The sequence below is a fragment of the Callorhinus ursinus genome, unplaced genomic scaffold, assembly GCF_003265705.2.
Source record: "Callorhinus ursinus isolate GAN/ISIS: 27379988/994484 unplaced genomic scaffold, GSC_fseal_2.0 scaffold1, whole genome shotgun sequence".
NCBI classification, from domain to species: Eukaryota; Metazoa; Chordata; class Mammalia; order Carnivora; family Otariidae; genus Callorhinus; species Callorhinus ursinus.
This window is the reverse complement of record NW_027397063.1, coordinates 113430366-113447087: the sequence shown is the minus strand read 5'-3', so window position 1 is coordinate 113447087 and position 16722 is coordinate 113430366. Positions and strand designations below refer to the sequence as shown.

Below are 16722 nucleotides of genomic sequence, written 5' to 3'. Positions count from 1 at the left end.
TTCTACTATGGAAGGGGCAATATTTTGTTCTTACTGGAATAGACACTTAACTCTCGATACAGATTTACCTTCCCTGCATGCGATGTTTCTGCCAAACTACCATCTATGGAGTCAAAGGACACCTTATCCACCACCGCGGTATTCCATACAGCATTGCTTCTGATTAAGAAACTCATTTCACAGCAAATGAAGCATAACAATGGGCTCATGCTCATGGTATACACTAGTCTTACTATGTTCCCCACTAACCTGAAGTAGCTGGCTTTAACAGGAGAGTGGAATGGCTTTTTAAAGACTAAGTTACAGTACCAGCTAGGTGGCAATACCTTGCAGGACTTGGGCAAAGTTCTCCAGAAAGCTGTATATGCTCTGAGTCAGCATCCGTGACACTGTTTCTCCCACAGCCAGGACTCAAGGGTCCAGAAATCAAGGTTTAAAAATGGAAGTGGTACCACTCACTATTACCCCTAGTTACCCACTAGCAAAATTTTTGCTTCCTTTTCCTGCACCCTTATGCTTTATGGGCACAAAGGTCTTAGTTACAGAGGGAAGAATGATTCCAGTGGGAGACATGGTAATGATTCCACTGGACTGGAAGTTAAGATTCTAGCCCACCCACTTTGTGCTCCTTATGTCTTTGGGTCAACAGGTAAAGAAGGTATTATGCGGGCTGGAGTAATTGATCCTGACTACCATGGGGAAACTGGCCTACTACTCCACAGACGTAAGGAAAAGTATGTCTAGAATACAGGAGATCTCTTCTTAGCATGACCATGTCCTGTGATTAAGACCAATGGACAATTACAAGCTAACTTCGGTAGGACTACTAATGACCTGAACTCTTCAAGAATGAAGATTTGGGGGAAACCTGGGCTCACTGCTGACTCCTGTGTGCTCTCTCTCAAATAAATAAAATCTTAAAATAAAAGGGGGGGGCACCTGGGTGGCTCAGTGGTTAAGCGTCTGCCTTGGGCTCAGGTCATGATCCCAGGGTCCTGGGATCAAGTCCCGCATTGGGCTCCCTGCTCGGCGGGAAGCCTGCTTCTCCCTCTCCCACTCCCCCTGCTTGTGTTCCCTCTCTCGCTGTGTCTCTGTCAAATAAATAAATAAAATCTTAAAAAAAAAAAAAGAATGAAGGTTTGGGTCAACCCTGCAGGTCAAGAACCACAAGTGAAATGCTTACTAAAGGCAAAGGGACTACAGAATGGGTTGGAAGAAGGTAGTTAACAAATACCAGCTATGACCACATGACCATTTACAGAAATGAGGATTAACTGTCATGAGTATCTCCTACTTACTTTGGTATGCATATGTTTTTGTGTGTATCTGTGTATATGTTATATGTACACAGACACAGTCTTTGTTTCCTTCCCACTCTTTTCCTTTATAAGATTTTATTTGAGTGAGAGCAAGAGAGAGAGAGAGAGAGAGACTGCGCACGTGCACACACACACACACACACACACGCATGTCCATGAGCAGAGCGGAGGGGCAGAAGGAAAGGGAGAAGCAGACTCCCTGCTGAGCAGGGAGCCCTGTGCAGGGCTCCATGGGCAGGGCTCAACACAAGGCTTGATCCCCAGGACCCTGGGATCATGACCTGAGCCAAAGGCAGCCGTTTAACCAACTGAGCCACCCAGGCACCCCTTCCTTTATCATGTAACATAAGATGTACTGACTTTATACCATAGTATTTAAGTATTAATTTACATCGTATTTAATTTTCAGAGAAACAAGAAGAGGAGACAACACTCAAGGGTATTACTTCTTGTGCTGGGAAAGAGGTTAGTGTATTTTTGGTTGTACTCAGGGTAATTTTATGTTAGGGGAAATTCTGAACTTGCTACAGTCTTTATTTGGAGATTAAATATGGTTTTCAGAGCTGTGTATACATGCCAAGTTGATCTGTGATGGTTAATTTTAGGTATTAACTTGACTGGGCCATAGGGTACCCAGATATTTGGTCCAGCATCATTCTAGGTGTGTCTGTGAGGGTGTTTTTGGATGAAATTAACATTTGAATGGGTAGACTGAGTAAATCAGGCTGCCCTTCCTAATATGGATGGATCTTATGAGAACCTGTGAAGTTCTGAATAGAATAAAAAGGCATACTTTTCAGCAAGTAAGAAGGAACTCTGCCTATCTGACCGCCTTGAGTTGGGACACAGGTCTTTTCCTGCCTGGAACTAAAACACCTTGGGTGTTAAGCTTGTCTGCTTTCAGACTAGTACTTCACTGTCAGCTCTCCTGGGTTTCCAGCTTCCTTAACTGAAAATCTCAGGACTTCTCGGCCTCCATAATCACATGAGCCAATTCTTCTGTACCATCCTCCTCTGCTTCACTCTCTCTATAAAGCTAACACTTAAATAAAGGGTTAGAGGTACCAACTCCCACCTCCAGCCCCATGCAGTTGAAAATCTATGTCTAACTTCTGAGTCCCCAAAAACTCAACTACTGATAGCCTGTTGTTGACAGGAAGCCTTACCAATAACAAACTGTCAACGTATTTTGTCCATTATGTGTATTACATACTATATTCTTACAATAAAGTAAGCTAGAGGAAAGGAAATCATAGGAAGAGAAAATACATTTACAGTACTCTACTACTATACCAAAAAAAAATCAGTGTATAAGTGGACTCGTGTTATTCAAATTTATGTTGTTCAAGGATCAACCATATACATACACAAACACATACACCCCTTATTGGTTGTTTCTCTGTAAAACACTAACACACTCTTCATTGAACTAACACCAACTACACCATCAAAACCTCCAAGAGTCTCCTCCACTGTGAACTCCTCCTTAATGTCTTAAGTTTGGTTACATATCTCTGTTTTGTGCTTCCATAATATTCCCATAACAACACTTCTATCATAACAATCACTGATTTGTACACTTTCTCTATGGAATATAAACTCCTTGATAACAATAACATAACTATATTCACTTCATATTACTAGTACCTAATACAAACCCTGGCATATAGTAAGTTCTAAGTAAATGTATATTAAACCATTAAGAAAACCTTCTTTTGGGAGCCTGGGTGGCTCAGTTGGTTAAGCGACTGCCTTCGGCTCAGGTCATGATCCTGGAGTCCCAGGATCGAGTCCCACATCGGGCTTCCTGCTCAGCAGGGAGTCTGCTTCTCCCTCTGACCCTCTTCCCTCTCGTGCTTTCTATCTCTCATTCTCTCTCTCTCTCAAATAAATAAATAAAATCTTAAAAAAAAAAAAAAAAAAAGAAAACCTTCTTTTGTTTATTTAGAGGATACTCAATTCAAGAAAAATTACTGTTAAAGAACAAGAGCATATTGTTGCTATCTGTCAGTGAAGGTTCTGGCATGAAGAAGCTAGAATAAAGGGTTGTTTTATTTTGATGGCAGACATGTTCTCATCACAACCTTCAGGGGACCAACGACATACCAGCAAATCAAGCCTGGACATGGTTATGCTTCTCACCTGCAAGCAAGCTATTAAAAAACCATTACTATTTGCAATTACTTAGCTGTATAAACCAGGATTATCTCCAAAACAAGAGAAATAAATGGATACTGAGACTACAACTGACAATAATCATCCTGGATTTTGGAATTCTGTATTCAGTAAAACAGTTACATGGTTCTGTTTAATGGCTTTTATTTTATTTTAGCTTCAAAACACATTTATACTAATAAAATGACATTGTTGTCTATTTTATATATTGGATCTGTGTTTAAGTTTTGATTTATAAAAGACAGTTGCGATGCTAAAAGTGTGAAAACTCCCAGTATGCTGAGTGAAATAAGTCAATCAGAGAAAGACATGTATCATATGACCTCACTGATATGAGGAATTCTTAATCTCAGGAAACAAACTGAGGGTTGCTGGAATGGTGGGGGGGTGGGAGGGATTGGGTGGCTGGGTGATAGACACTGGGGAGGGTATGTGCTATGGTGAGCACCGTGAATTGTACAAGACTGATGAATCACAGATCTGTACTTCTGAAACAAATAATGCAATATATGTTAAGAAAAAAAAAAAAGAAGAAGATGATAGCAGGAGGGGAAGAATGAAGGGGAGTAAGTCGGAGGGGGAGACGAACCATTAGAGACGATGGACTCTGAAAAACAAACTGAGGGTTCTAGAGGGGAGGGGGGTGGGGGAATGGGTTAGCCTGGTGATGGGTATTAAAGAGGGCACATTCTGTGTGGAGCACTGGGTGTTATGCACAAACAATGAATCATGGAACACTACATCAAAAACTAATGATGTAATGTATGGTGATTAACATAACAACAAAAAATTATTGAAAAAAAATTTTTTAAAAAGTTAGTTTTATAGTTGGACAGACTTAACTAAAACTTATTCCTGTCACTTAGTTGTGGTTTTTAGGCAAGCTACTTAATCTCTTGGAGCCTTTTTGTTTTCCCCCTCATCAAATCCAGACAGTATTGGCAACTACTGTGGCACATTATTAGGAGAGTAAAAGAATATACTTAAGACATGTAGTATGATTCCTGGCATATAAGCATTTAACATTTGACCTATCAATATCACTATATCTCATCACCTGCAATGATTAGAAAATGAAAGCCTGGAAAAAAGATAAGGGACTGCAGATTACACACACACACACACACACACACATAGTTTGAAAAAGCAGCTTGAGGATTCTGAATTCTAGATCCTATAACAACTATGGACTTAGGTGTCAAAATATCTCAAACTAAAACATATGGCAGAATATATGAAACATAAATACTAGGGTTACTAACTGCAGAGAGTAACTCAGGGATATGAAAAAACAGAGTCTAAAAATTTCATGACCTTTGTCAACATCACCATCAAACACATTGTTAAGCATGTCTAAATAGGCATTTCCTATTAAAATGTAAGGCATGTTATTAATATAGATACTGTGAGAAATCCATAATTTTGTGGGGGGGCATTCAATGTTCTGCTAAGTTTGTTGACATGTCATTTCTTGACCTAAATTATAATTTAAAAATGTATTAATTAAGTTTAGTTACTGAAACATCTATAAAAACCATGTGGCAAACTTAACATGAAGATTAAAATAACCTGATACCTGCTTGGAAAGCACTTTCATGTGCCCTACGCTTCCCCGGCAGTAGGCTTCAAGGATGACACCAAATTGTACTGAGACAGCAGGAATATGCACTTCTGACCTACAAATAAGTTAATGAATAATATTAAGATGGGTTGCTTATAAAACACTTCAGATCACCAAATAAAAATATTGACCTCATGGGGCACCTGGGTGGCTCAGTCATTAAGTATCTGCCTTTGGCTCAGGTCATGATCCCAGGATCCTGGGATCAAGCCCCCCACATCGGGCTCCCTGCTCCACGGGAAGCCTGCTTCTCCCTCTCCCACTCCCCCTGCTTATGTTCCCTCTCTCGCTGTCTCTCTCTGTGTGTCAAATAAATAAAATCTTAAAAAAAAAAAAATACTGACTTCATATTCTATTATGAAATAAACTTCTGATGCCATCAAAAAACAGAACACATCATCTTGTTCACAATTATTAGTGGTATGGTCAACTTCTCAAGTCTTTAACCACCACAGTTCAAAAACGTGTAGTTTTGTAATTAATTTTTTTATTAAAAAAAATCCAAAATTTTCACATCTCACCTTACTTTTTGTAGTTGAAATGGTAACATTGCCAATTAAACGACAATAAAGTGAAACACAAAGATCTGACTCACATCACACAATTGACTAATCCCTCAATTAGCTTCTATACAATTTTTTCTCACTTAAAGAATGCTGTACATGTTTGAAAAAGGAAGGAACACCTTGTTTTGTTATTCCCTGAGGGACTTAAAAATAGGAAGACTGAACTGCATGAGAAGACTACTGACAAGTTAAAAATAAGAAAGGAAAAACCTCTATGAATAATAAGGAAGCCAAGATTCAGAAATGTAACCCTCCAAATTAACGTCAAAATAATATAGAGCTTATTTTCCTTAAGAACTTTAGCAAAAATGGAGGAAAGTCGTATTTTTCTGACAATCATTAGTTTCAATACTCTGAAGTCCAGATGAAAACGACAAAAAAAAAGGGGGGCGCCTGGGTGGCTCAGTCGTTAAGCATCTGCCTTCGGCTCAGGTCATGATCCCAGAGTGCAGGGATTGAGCCAACATCAGGCTTCCTGCTAGGCGGGAAGCCTGCTTCTCCCTCTCCCACTCCCCCTGCTTGTGTTCCCTCTCTCGCTGTCTCTCTGTCAAATAAATAAATAAAATCTTAAAAAAAAAAAGAAAACGACAAAAATGTCTGAGTACAGAGTCAGAAATGAGGAATCAACAATTTTCCTAGGACAAAAAAACTTTAGTTATCCTTCTTGATTTTACTCCTATATAAACTTGGTGAAGTAAGGACTCATGTATTTCTGAAAATGACCTAATATAGAAGCTGAAAATAATGTTGCTGTTCTTATAGGAAAACTTTAAAACCTCTACCTCTTAGTAGCAATGATGATATTACTACTCAAAGCCTTTTGGAAGGAATCAGTAAGTCTGGTTTTAGCGCTAACACATTGTAAGTACACAATAAGTACACCTGACTAGAAAATAGCAATACATTATTTGTTTCAGTTAAAAATCAAGGAGGCTTGGTGGGACACTTATCTGAATTACTTTGCCAAATCCAGAAAATTAAGAGTTGGGTATCAAGAAATAGGAGAAGACACCAAGAAGAGTATAAATGTTACAGATGGCTCAGAAACAACTGAAGCAGCTGACCAGTACACTAAATGTCCTGTATTATGCTGATTTATATTTACAAAAGCACAAGGTGGACTCAAATTGAAAAATATAGAAGACTTACCTAAGGTGCCAAAATAGAAACTGCCCTATCCTGCGATTAGCCAGTGCTCTTTCTAATAGGAATCTAGAGAGGGCACAATCAAGAAAAGGCTCATATTTTAAAACTTGCACCAGTTGTAAAAGATATTGAGAGAGTTCTTCATCACTAAAAGAAACAAAAGACAGAGTAAGTCACTCAACAACCAGTGCCAGAAAAAGATCCCTTCCTATCAAACTATCAAATACTAACTTACTGAAACACAACGGTTTGTTGGGGTCAGGCTTGTTGCATGCTCACATTCACTATTCCACTGTTAAAATAACACAAGAAAAGCTCAGAACTTCCGGTGGACAGGAGGGGGAATGGAAAGGAAAGGAGCAAAGAACAGATAATATGGGGCACTTTAATTAAATTATCTAGGTTGATACGATTAATGACTGTATTTACAATCAGTCCAGAGTTACAATAAAATCAGGTACTTTAATACTGATTTCTGATCATGCTGGAAAAGTGATATACTCAGTCAACCAGTTTTTTAAAAATTCCATCAGTAATTTAGCAATTTGAATTAATACAACATAATGTTGTAATTAAATGAGCTGAATTAATTAAGGTTAGTAGTTCTCTATTTTATGTCCATCTCCAAACCATTCAGATATAAACACACTCTCATCAGAGGCAATTCCAGAGGTCAGGTTAGATATGAATCCCAAGTCCTCTACTTGCTGTAGTCTTGGGCAATAAATGGTTAAGAAAGTAATCTAATGCAGATCTGGACTGAAACTCAGGGCACTATATTAAAAGAAAAAACCTCATAAGCAGAAAATTTATCACATGAAAAAGCATCAGAATTACCAAATGGAACATGGAGATCACAGCAATCTCCTCCTGGGGATTAATATATTTAAGAAAAACACTTGGCTCGGCCCAAATGGGGCCAGGTAGCCCCTTCCCCTCAGGTCTCCAGTGGAAACTTAGGGAAACTAAGAAGCAACTGAGTGCTTCATTTTTTAAAACTATTCAACAATTTTAAGTTTACTGTAAAATCTTTGCCCTTTATAAAAACCTATAAATGGTGTAAAAGACAGAAAGGAAGTATTGAAACAGAAGGAGGCTTCCTCTTTCCTTACACTTTGAACTTCACTCCCCTAAAATAACAACTATGGAAGAGTTTGTGTAATTTCTTTTGGACATTATGTGACTTGAAACATATATGACTTTTAAAAAGAAGAAAAGGGATAACAGTGTCCATAATTTTCTGAGAACTTTTCTTTTTCAAATAACCATACAGTATAATACTCATTTTTGAGACTAGAAATGGATAAACCTGAAAATGCCCATTGTCTGAGACTGTCTCAATAATGACATTTCTTCAAATAAAGCTCATAAATTTTTACACATGTACAAGCATGTTCACTGCAGAATTGTTTATAACAGGGAAGTCTGGAGAAAAACAAAAATGTTCCTCAATAAGGAAATGGAGTAAATAAGATATATCCCTACAACAGAATATTTCACAGTAGTGAAAGGAATAAACTATATTTATATGCAATGGGAGAGAATGACCTCAAAAACCTATGTTGAATTTTTAAAAAACAAGATTTAAAATAATACATATGGTAAGACATATTAGTGTAATTATTAAATGTACAATGTTACTCTATATTTTTCGAGTTATAAAAATGGAGTATAAACAGAAAAATGTGGTATAGAAGGATACATGCCTAATTCATGATAATGGTTGTCTTTGGGAAGTAAAAGTAATCAGGACTAGGTTAAGAAACTGAGGACTTCACCTTTAGCTGTAATGTTATCTGCTTGAAAGTATTTTTAAAAAATGAGAAAATATTAACATTTCTTAATTCTGAGTGGTGTACAAAAAAGAGTTAACACAGCAGCAGGCCTGAACCTTATCCTTTAAAAAAAAAGCCTGTTTACAACACTTGGCCCTTTTGGCTGGCATCTGGAAACATTTCAGAATGCTTCCCACCACCTAACAGATAAGAGTAGCTCTGTATGCATAAATTATTCTTACAAACAATATGGTTTACGCTCAATACCCATTTTTCTGGGAGTCTAGAATTTTGCTTTTATGTAAGGCCCCCAATAAAAATCCTGGCCGCCACATCTCTAAGGAGCTTCCCCAGTAGACAGTATTTTAGACATGTTGTCATAACTTGTTGCTAGGGGAATTAAGTATATTCACTGTGATTCCACTAGCAAAGAACTCTTAGAGGCTCCTGTATGGTTTCCTCCAGATTTTGCTCCATGAATCTTTTTCTTCTGCCAATTCTACACCGTCTCCTTTTGCTGTAATAAATCACAGCCAAAAGTATGAGTATATGCGGAGTCCTGTGAATTCTAATGAATTAGAAACCAAGGGTGATCTTGGGTACCTCCTGACCCAGTGTGTTTTTGGTTTTGTTTTATAATACAGAGTAAACATGAAAGAGGAGGGAGAGAGGGAAAAGAGGGAAATGATCAGAAGGGAGAGAAAAAAAATGCTTTGAACTCTGAATAATTCCTAGCTCTTTCCTTTCTTATGAGACATTCAAGCAGACATCACCTTCTCTACCTACCCCCACATTATTCCTTTCCCCCAAGAAAGCCACCTGCAGAATACCTCATCTGTCGCAGGCAGTCCACAGCATATTCTCGCACGTACTGATCTGGATAGTTGAAATCTAGAAGCTCTAAGGCCTCCCGGGGGGGCAGTTTAGGCCAAATCTGAAGTAGTGCCTGAAGCTGTTGAAAAATTAAAACTGGTTCAGAAATTATAGGGAAGAAAAATAATCTATTTTTCCTTGACACACAGGAGCAGAGATGGGTCAAAAGAAAGGAAAAGCATACTTGCAATTACTGAGGCCTCAAAACTCCACTCCTGTTAACATGGATTAATAACGACTGTCTTTGTTGAAGTGTTTATAAATAAGCAAGTTTAAAAAGCTATGAAGTACTTACCTGGGAAGAGAATGATACACTGAATACATGATTCTACAATCATTAGCCATTAAATAATTTTTCAAAGGAAGAAAGAAATGATCAAGAAATACTTAAAGGTAAAATTCAAAGCACAAATATAAGTACATGCTCAAGCTAATGACAGGCAATTTACATATAAAAACTTCATTAATAACAAAATTATTTTGAGGGAGCTTACTTCTAGTTCTTAATATTTTTAAGAATATCTATCACTTAACAGAACTTTTTTTATCGACCATAAGTTTATTAACAATTATTAAAGAATTAATTATGTAAATGTAAAACTAAATAAAATATCAAAACTTATTACTTTAGTTTGGGGAAAGCTATGCAAGCGAATAGGGAAGAGAAATCCGACTCAGCCATATAAATAAAGCAGTGCTAATTAACTACCTGCCTTCTGCAAAGAGTATTGAAATCACTTCCACATTATGCCAACAGAATATTTTCCTGTGGATTAATGGAGGACTACTCCTCTTTTTTTTCCCTTGGGGTGGGGGGTGAAGGCCTCTATAGGATTTTCACCCATGGCTTGCTTATGCCTCTAGAATCAGAAAACAAACTTTACACAAAACTTCTGGCTCTCTACTTCTTAAGGTGGTCAATTTATTAAAAATACAGTTTATATTCATTCTGTTGTACCCATTCACTGTAACTGGCAATGGGACAGAGTCAGGAGAGAAAAACACATTACTTTCTATTACAAAAACTTTTTTTCTCTAGACAACTAAAAAAGAGGATTAGGATTGGCTTTCTTCTATCAAAATGGAGGATGTTAGATTATATTTGAAAACAATGCTTTAAGTTAGCTCCTGGAAATAAGTGTGCTGAATTCCAAAATGTAAAAATTTCTATCCCCAGGGTTCAAATAAAGAAATATTAGGGGCGCTTGAGTGGCTCAGCCAGTTAAGTGCTGGCTCTTGATTTTGACTCAAGTCATGATCACAGGGTCCTGGGATCCAGCCCAGCATCGGGCTCTGCCCTTAGGATTCTCTCTCTCTCCCTCCCTGTGTTCCTCCCCCTACGTGCACACACTCTCTCTCTCTAAAATAAAGAAATAAATCTTTTTTATTTTTTTTGAAATAAATCTTTTTTAAAAAGGAAAGAAATATTAAGTGAAAACTCTCTTTTTTTTTTTAAGATTTGCGAGAGAGCGCACAGGCATGCATGCTAGTGGGGGGAGGGGCAGAGGGAGCAGCTCCTCAAGCCCACGCCTCACTTAGCATGGAGGCTGAAGCCCTAGTGGATCTCATGACCCATGAGATCATGACCTGAGCCAAAACCAAGAGTTGGTGGCTAACCAACTGAACCACCCAGACTCCCCTCATTCTTTTCTGACAGCTGACAGAAGAAACCTTCTCGCAGGTATCTTTTAAGAGTACAGCAAGAAGGGGCGCCTGGGTGGCTCAGTTGTTAAGCGTCTGCCTTTGGCTCGGGTCATGATCCCAGGGTCCTGGGATCGAGCCCCACATCGGGCTCCCTGCTCCACAGGAAGCCTGCTTCTCCCTCTCTCGCTCCCCCTGCTTGTGTTTCCTCTCTTGCTGTGTCTCTGTCAAATAAATAAATAAAATTAAAAAAAAAAAGTACAGCAAGAAATTTCTTCTAATTCTATATAAAATAATAACATGATGCATTTCTTGGACAAGCAGTTAGAACTGGACACTATCCATCAGAGGCAGGCAAACATGCCAACTAAAAAAGGCTGATATTCCACCATTACGGCAGTTCATAGAAAACTAACCTTGAATTTAAATAAACAAATGGTTAGAAGATAACTATGACAAAACAACTAAAATCTATACAGAAATAGTTCCTTTTCAGAGTAAGTAACGTTCATATGGTCTAACTGTATAAACAGTTTAAATGAGACACATTATAATTATATAACATGATTCAAAAAATTGCTGAATAGTAGAAATAAACTCAAAACAAGTCCTTTCTAAACTTAGAGAAAATAATAAAATCAAAAAAATTTTAAATGCATATGATTAAAAGCATTTCTTGAAAATTTTAAAAAGTCATTATAGATTTTATACCTGAAACTAATATAACACTATATGTTAACTATACTGGAATTAAAATTTAAAAAAATTTTTTAAAAACGTCATTAGAGATTTGCTAAGACCAGAAAACTTTTAAAAAGATCAGCTGAATTCAAACAAGTAAGGTAAACAAATTAGGTTAATATACCAAATGTATTCATTCTGATTAAAAAACCATTTCAAGGATCTTTCTGTAGAGCATTGATAACCAACTGAATTTAATAAATGCCAGTGCTTTTTGACAGGATTCTGAAAATTAAATCAAGGATCTAAAATTTGGTGGCTTTTTTGGAACAACTTTTTTTTTTCCTGTCTTTATTCTGCCTAAAGGCAAACATTCATCAACACTGCCCAACTAAAATGAATGTTAAAAACTGATCTAAAAGGTTTATGCTCTAAAATATTAGCTTCTCAAACAATATATATTCATTTTAGAACAGTCAATGCAAAGATTAAAGTCATTTTAAGATTAAAACTTTGGAGCTCACTGATGAAACTGTTTACTGAAATAATCCAGAACCTACTACATGCAGGCAGTAATTATAGATGATTACACCAAAAGTAATGTTTTAATTGTTCTTAGTGAAAGATACAGAAAACCTGTCCAGAATCTGGGCTTTTAAAATCTTAAACTTTCTAGTCTATCATTTGGAATATATATAAAAGTCTAAAAATTTGAAAATTTCTCCCATAGAAAATTATCCAACCTATGGAAATATCCCTATATAAGAAAAGACAATTTACATGAAATCAACAAAGTAATATATACTCCCAAAAAGAATTACAAAAATTATGCTTTGTTACCTGAGCAACATCTTCAAGTTTATTCCACTTGATTGACAGCAGTAATTTTGGCAGTGACTGTGGGAAATTCTCTCTGCAATCTTGTCGCAAAGTCCAAATAAGATCCATTTCATTCTCACACAACTGAGACAAGGGATCCCTGTCCAAAATTTCTTTCAGTACAGCAAGAAACTTTTTTCCACCTCGACTCTAAGAAAGTAAAATTACTCATTCATTACATTATTTAATTCTACGAACATCACCAGCAAACACATAGCAAATTTAGATACAATGAATTTATAAACAATTTATAATCTTTAAGATACTAAAGATCTAATTCCTTAAAAAGATTAATAAAGATGGACGCCCTTTTTATAGGCTGATAGCATATTAAATTTGTAAGCTAAGGATGAAAGTATTCTCAAACAGTTCTAAAAAGGGGGTTTCCCCTTCCTGTTTTTTTAAAAATCCACATGCAAACACTAGGTGGCAGAATTGCAATGTGGATTAAAAAGTCCTTTATTCTTTAAACTGAATTTCTTTCTATCCTTCCATTTTAATATTCAATTTCTATAAACAAACAAATCAACAAAGACAAACCAAACATACAAAGTTTTTTGTTTTTAAGATTTTTATTTATTTGTCAGAGAGAGAGAGCAGAAGCAGGGGGGAAGAGGTAGGCAGAGGGAGAAGCAGACTCCCACTGAGCAAGGAGCATGATGCAGAACTCGATCCCAGGACCCTGGAATCATGACTGAGCCGAAGGCAGATGCTTAACTGACCGAGCCACTCAGGCATCCCCAAACATACGAAGTTTAAAAAAAAAAAAAAGTATAAGTGTCTTGTTGGCTAAGAGGCATCAAAACCATTTAGATTAAGAACAGAATCCTGGATAAAACTAAACATGAAACAAATATCGTTATCCCATTTTCTTTCCCAATCTGTACAAGAATATTCTAAAATAATGAAGATGGCCCAAGCTATTTTTTGGATCTAGACTCTGAATTGTAGTAACATTAAAAGAAAGAGATTCATTTCCCCATACTTAAAGTAGAACTATACCATTTAGGCCAAAATACATTTAAAAAAATAAATAAATAAAACAGGGGCACCTGGGTGGCTTAGTCAGTTGAAGGCTGGACTCCTGGTTTCGGCTCAGGGTCATGAGATCAAGCCTTGTGTTGGGTTCCTGCTCTGTGCAGAGTCCGCTTGCGATTCTCTCTCCTTCTCCCTCTGCCCCACCCCCACGGCTCACATGCTCTCTTGTGCATTCACTCTCTATAATAAATGAATCTTAGGGGAAAAAAAAACCTCTCCAGAATTATCTGACAAGATTCTGTAAAAATTTATATTCTATTATATTCTATTATGTAATTTTGTACTTTGTTTTTAACTGGAATTTCATTTAAGCATGAAAATAGTCATACTCGGGGCGCCTGGGTGGCTCAGTCGTTCAGCCTTCTGCTCAGGTCATGATCCCAGGGTCCTGGGATCAAGCCCCAGGTCGTGCTCCCTCCTCAGCAGGAAGTCTGCTGCTCCCTCTCTCCCACTCCCCCTGCTTGTGTTCCCTCTCTAGCTGTCTCTGTCAAATAAACAAATAAAATCTTAAAAAAAAAAAAAGTCATACTAATTTTCTAAAGTAATGAGATTCAAAATAATATATATGTACAAAAGAATGGGGATTATGATTACCTACATAGACATAATTGTCTATGTAGAAAATCTGAAAGAATCAACAAAAATATTGGAACCAATGCATAATTAAAGCAAGACTATAGGACACAAGTCTAGGAAACAAAAGTAAATTGCCTTCCCATATATTAGCAATAAACAAGTGGTATTTGAAATTAAAAATCTAATACCACTTGCATTAGCACCCAAAAATATGAAAACCTAGGTATAAAACTAACAAAATAGGTACAAAATCTATATAATGAAAGTTACAGATCTCTGATAAAAGAAATCAAATAACTAAATAGGTATTTCATGTTCACAAATAGGAAGATTCAATACTGTCCAAAATGTCAGCTCTTCTAATGTAATCAACAGATTCAATGCAAACCCAATCAAAATTTTGTAGGTATTGACAAACTGATTCTAAAGTTACACAGAGAGGCAAAAGACCCAGAACAGCCAACACAATATTGAAGAAGAAAAAGCTGAAGGACTGACACTACCCAACTTAGTAAAAATAAATGTGAAATACAAAAACTATAAAACTCCTAGAAGATAACATAGGAGAAAACCTAGATGACCTAGATAACCCTCCTAGGGTTATCTTTGGCAATGACTTTTTACATATAACACCAAATGCATGATCCATCAATAAAAGAATTGATAAATTAGACTTCACTAAATTTAAAATTAACTCCTCTGTGAAAGACACTGTCAAGAGAATGAAAAGACAAGCTACAGACTAGGAGAAAATATCTGCAATAAGACTTATCTGATAAAGGACTGTTATCCAAAATACACAAAGAACTTTAAAAAAACTCAACTATTAGAAAATAAACCATCATACTAAAATATGAGTCAAAAACCTGAACAGACACCTCACCAAATAAGATGCAGACTCGTCAGGGAAATGCAAATTTAAAAAATGAGGTAAGACCACACACCTATTAGAATGGCCAAAATCCAGAACACTGACAACATCGAATGCTGTCAAGGATATGGAACAACTCTTATTCACCGATGGCGGGAATGTAAAATGCTACAACCACTTAGGAAGACAGTGTGGCAGTTTCTACAAACTAAACATACTCTTACCATACAATCCAGTAATCACGCTCCTTGGTATTTACCCAAAGGAGGTGAAAACTTATGCCCACAAAAAACCTGCACACAGATGTTTATAGCAGTTTTATTCAAAACTGTCAAAACTTGGAAACAACCAAGATGTCATTCAGTTGGTAAATGGATTAAGCTGTAATACATACAATGGAATATTATTTATCACTAAAAGGAAAGGAGCTCTCATGCCACAAAGACATGGAGGAACCTTAAAAGCATACTACTAAGGGAAAAGAAGCCAGATTGAGACTACATACTGTATGATTCTAAATTATACATCTGGAAAAGGTCAAACTATGAAGAAAATAAAAAAGATCAGTGGTTGCCAGGGGTAGAGTGGGGGAACGAATAGGCAGAGCACAGAGGATTTGCAGGACAGTAAAAATACTCTGTATGATAATGATAAATACGTATCATTATACATTTGTCCAAACCCACAAAATGCCCAACACCAAGAATGAAACCCAAGGTAAACTATGGACTTTAGGTGATTACGATGTGTCAGTGTCAGTGTGTTCTTGGTGAGTGATGTTGATAATGGGAAAGGGATATGCACGTGAAGGGAAAAAGATATATGGGAAATCTCTGTACCTTCCTCCCCATTTTGTTGTGATCCTAAAACTGCTCTTTAAAAAATAAAATCTTACTTTAAACATACACACACACATGCACAAAGACTATGTATGATTACAGTGGTTTTATATTCAGATCCTCAACCTTTAGAGTATGCTTTATTTTACAGGCTTGACTGGGTTTCTCTGAAAAGTTACCATCACAAGTCATCTGAATTTGAAAATCAAACTCCTACACTTACACCTATACTTACACATCTTAAAATGAAACCTGTTACTGCAAACAACAGAGTCTAAATTGTTCATGTCAGAAAAATAGACTGCTGTTAAGTTAAATATTGGAAAAAGCTAGCAAACCTACTGTAATTTGGTGAATCAAAATTAGACTCTACAGACCTACTGTAAGTAAATATCCTGAAGACCTGGGAGTAAACTAAGAGGGGAGAGCAGGGGGTTAGCTGTATAATTGTACTATGATTATTTACTGAGCTATGAAAAGCACAGCATTGAGTAAAGCCAAGGTAAAAATAAACAACTACCAGAAATGTGGCAGGAAGCCCAAAGAAAACACAGTACCTTACATTCTTTTGCAAAACCCCAAATAATCAGTAATGAAAACTTAGACTGCACAGGGTAAATGGTGAATTTATACACCTGTTCAAATGCTTGAACTAAAATAATGGTAGAAAGTAATGAAGACTACCATTCATATTCTCTATTTTTATGTTTAGATTTTTCAAA

The 16722-nt window shown here is 36.7% G+C and overlaps 1 protein-coding gene across 8 annotated transcripts in view; it reads right to left on the bottom strand.

Moving 5' to 3' along the window:
• Positions 1-16722, bottom strand: part of PIK3CB (phosphatidylinositol-4,5-bisphosphate 3-kinase catalytic subunit beta) — a 199898-nt gene that overhangs the window by 44580 nt on the left and 138596 nt on the right. For 7 of the 8 annotated variants that reach the window (XM_073899403.1, XM_025881567.2, XM_073899404.1 and 4 more), the window contains 4 exons: positions 12638-12826; positions 9433-9554; positions 6831-6974; positions 5071-5170 (listed from right to left, as the gene is read on the bottom strand). In XM_073899403.1, the coding sequence (XP_073755504.1) occupies positions 5071-5170; positions 6831-6974; positions 9433-9554; positions 12638-12826 (555 nt within the window). The remainder of the gene's footprint in view (positions 1-5070; positions 5171-6830; positions 6975-9432; positions 9555-12637; positions 12827-16722) is intronic. The other variant, XM_073899405.1, reaches the window with a different exon arrangement.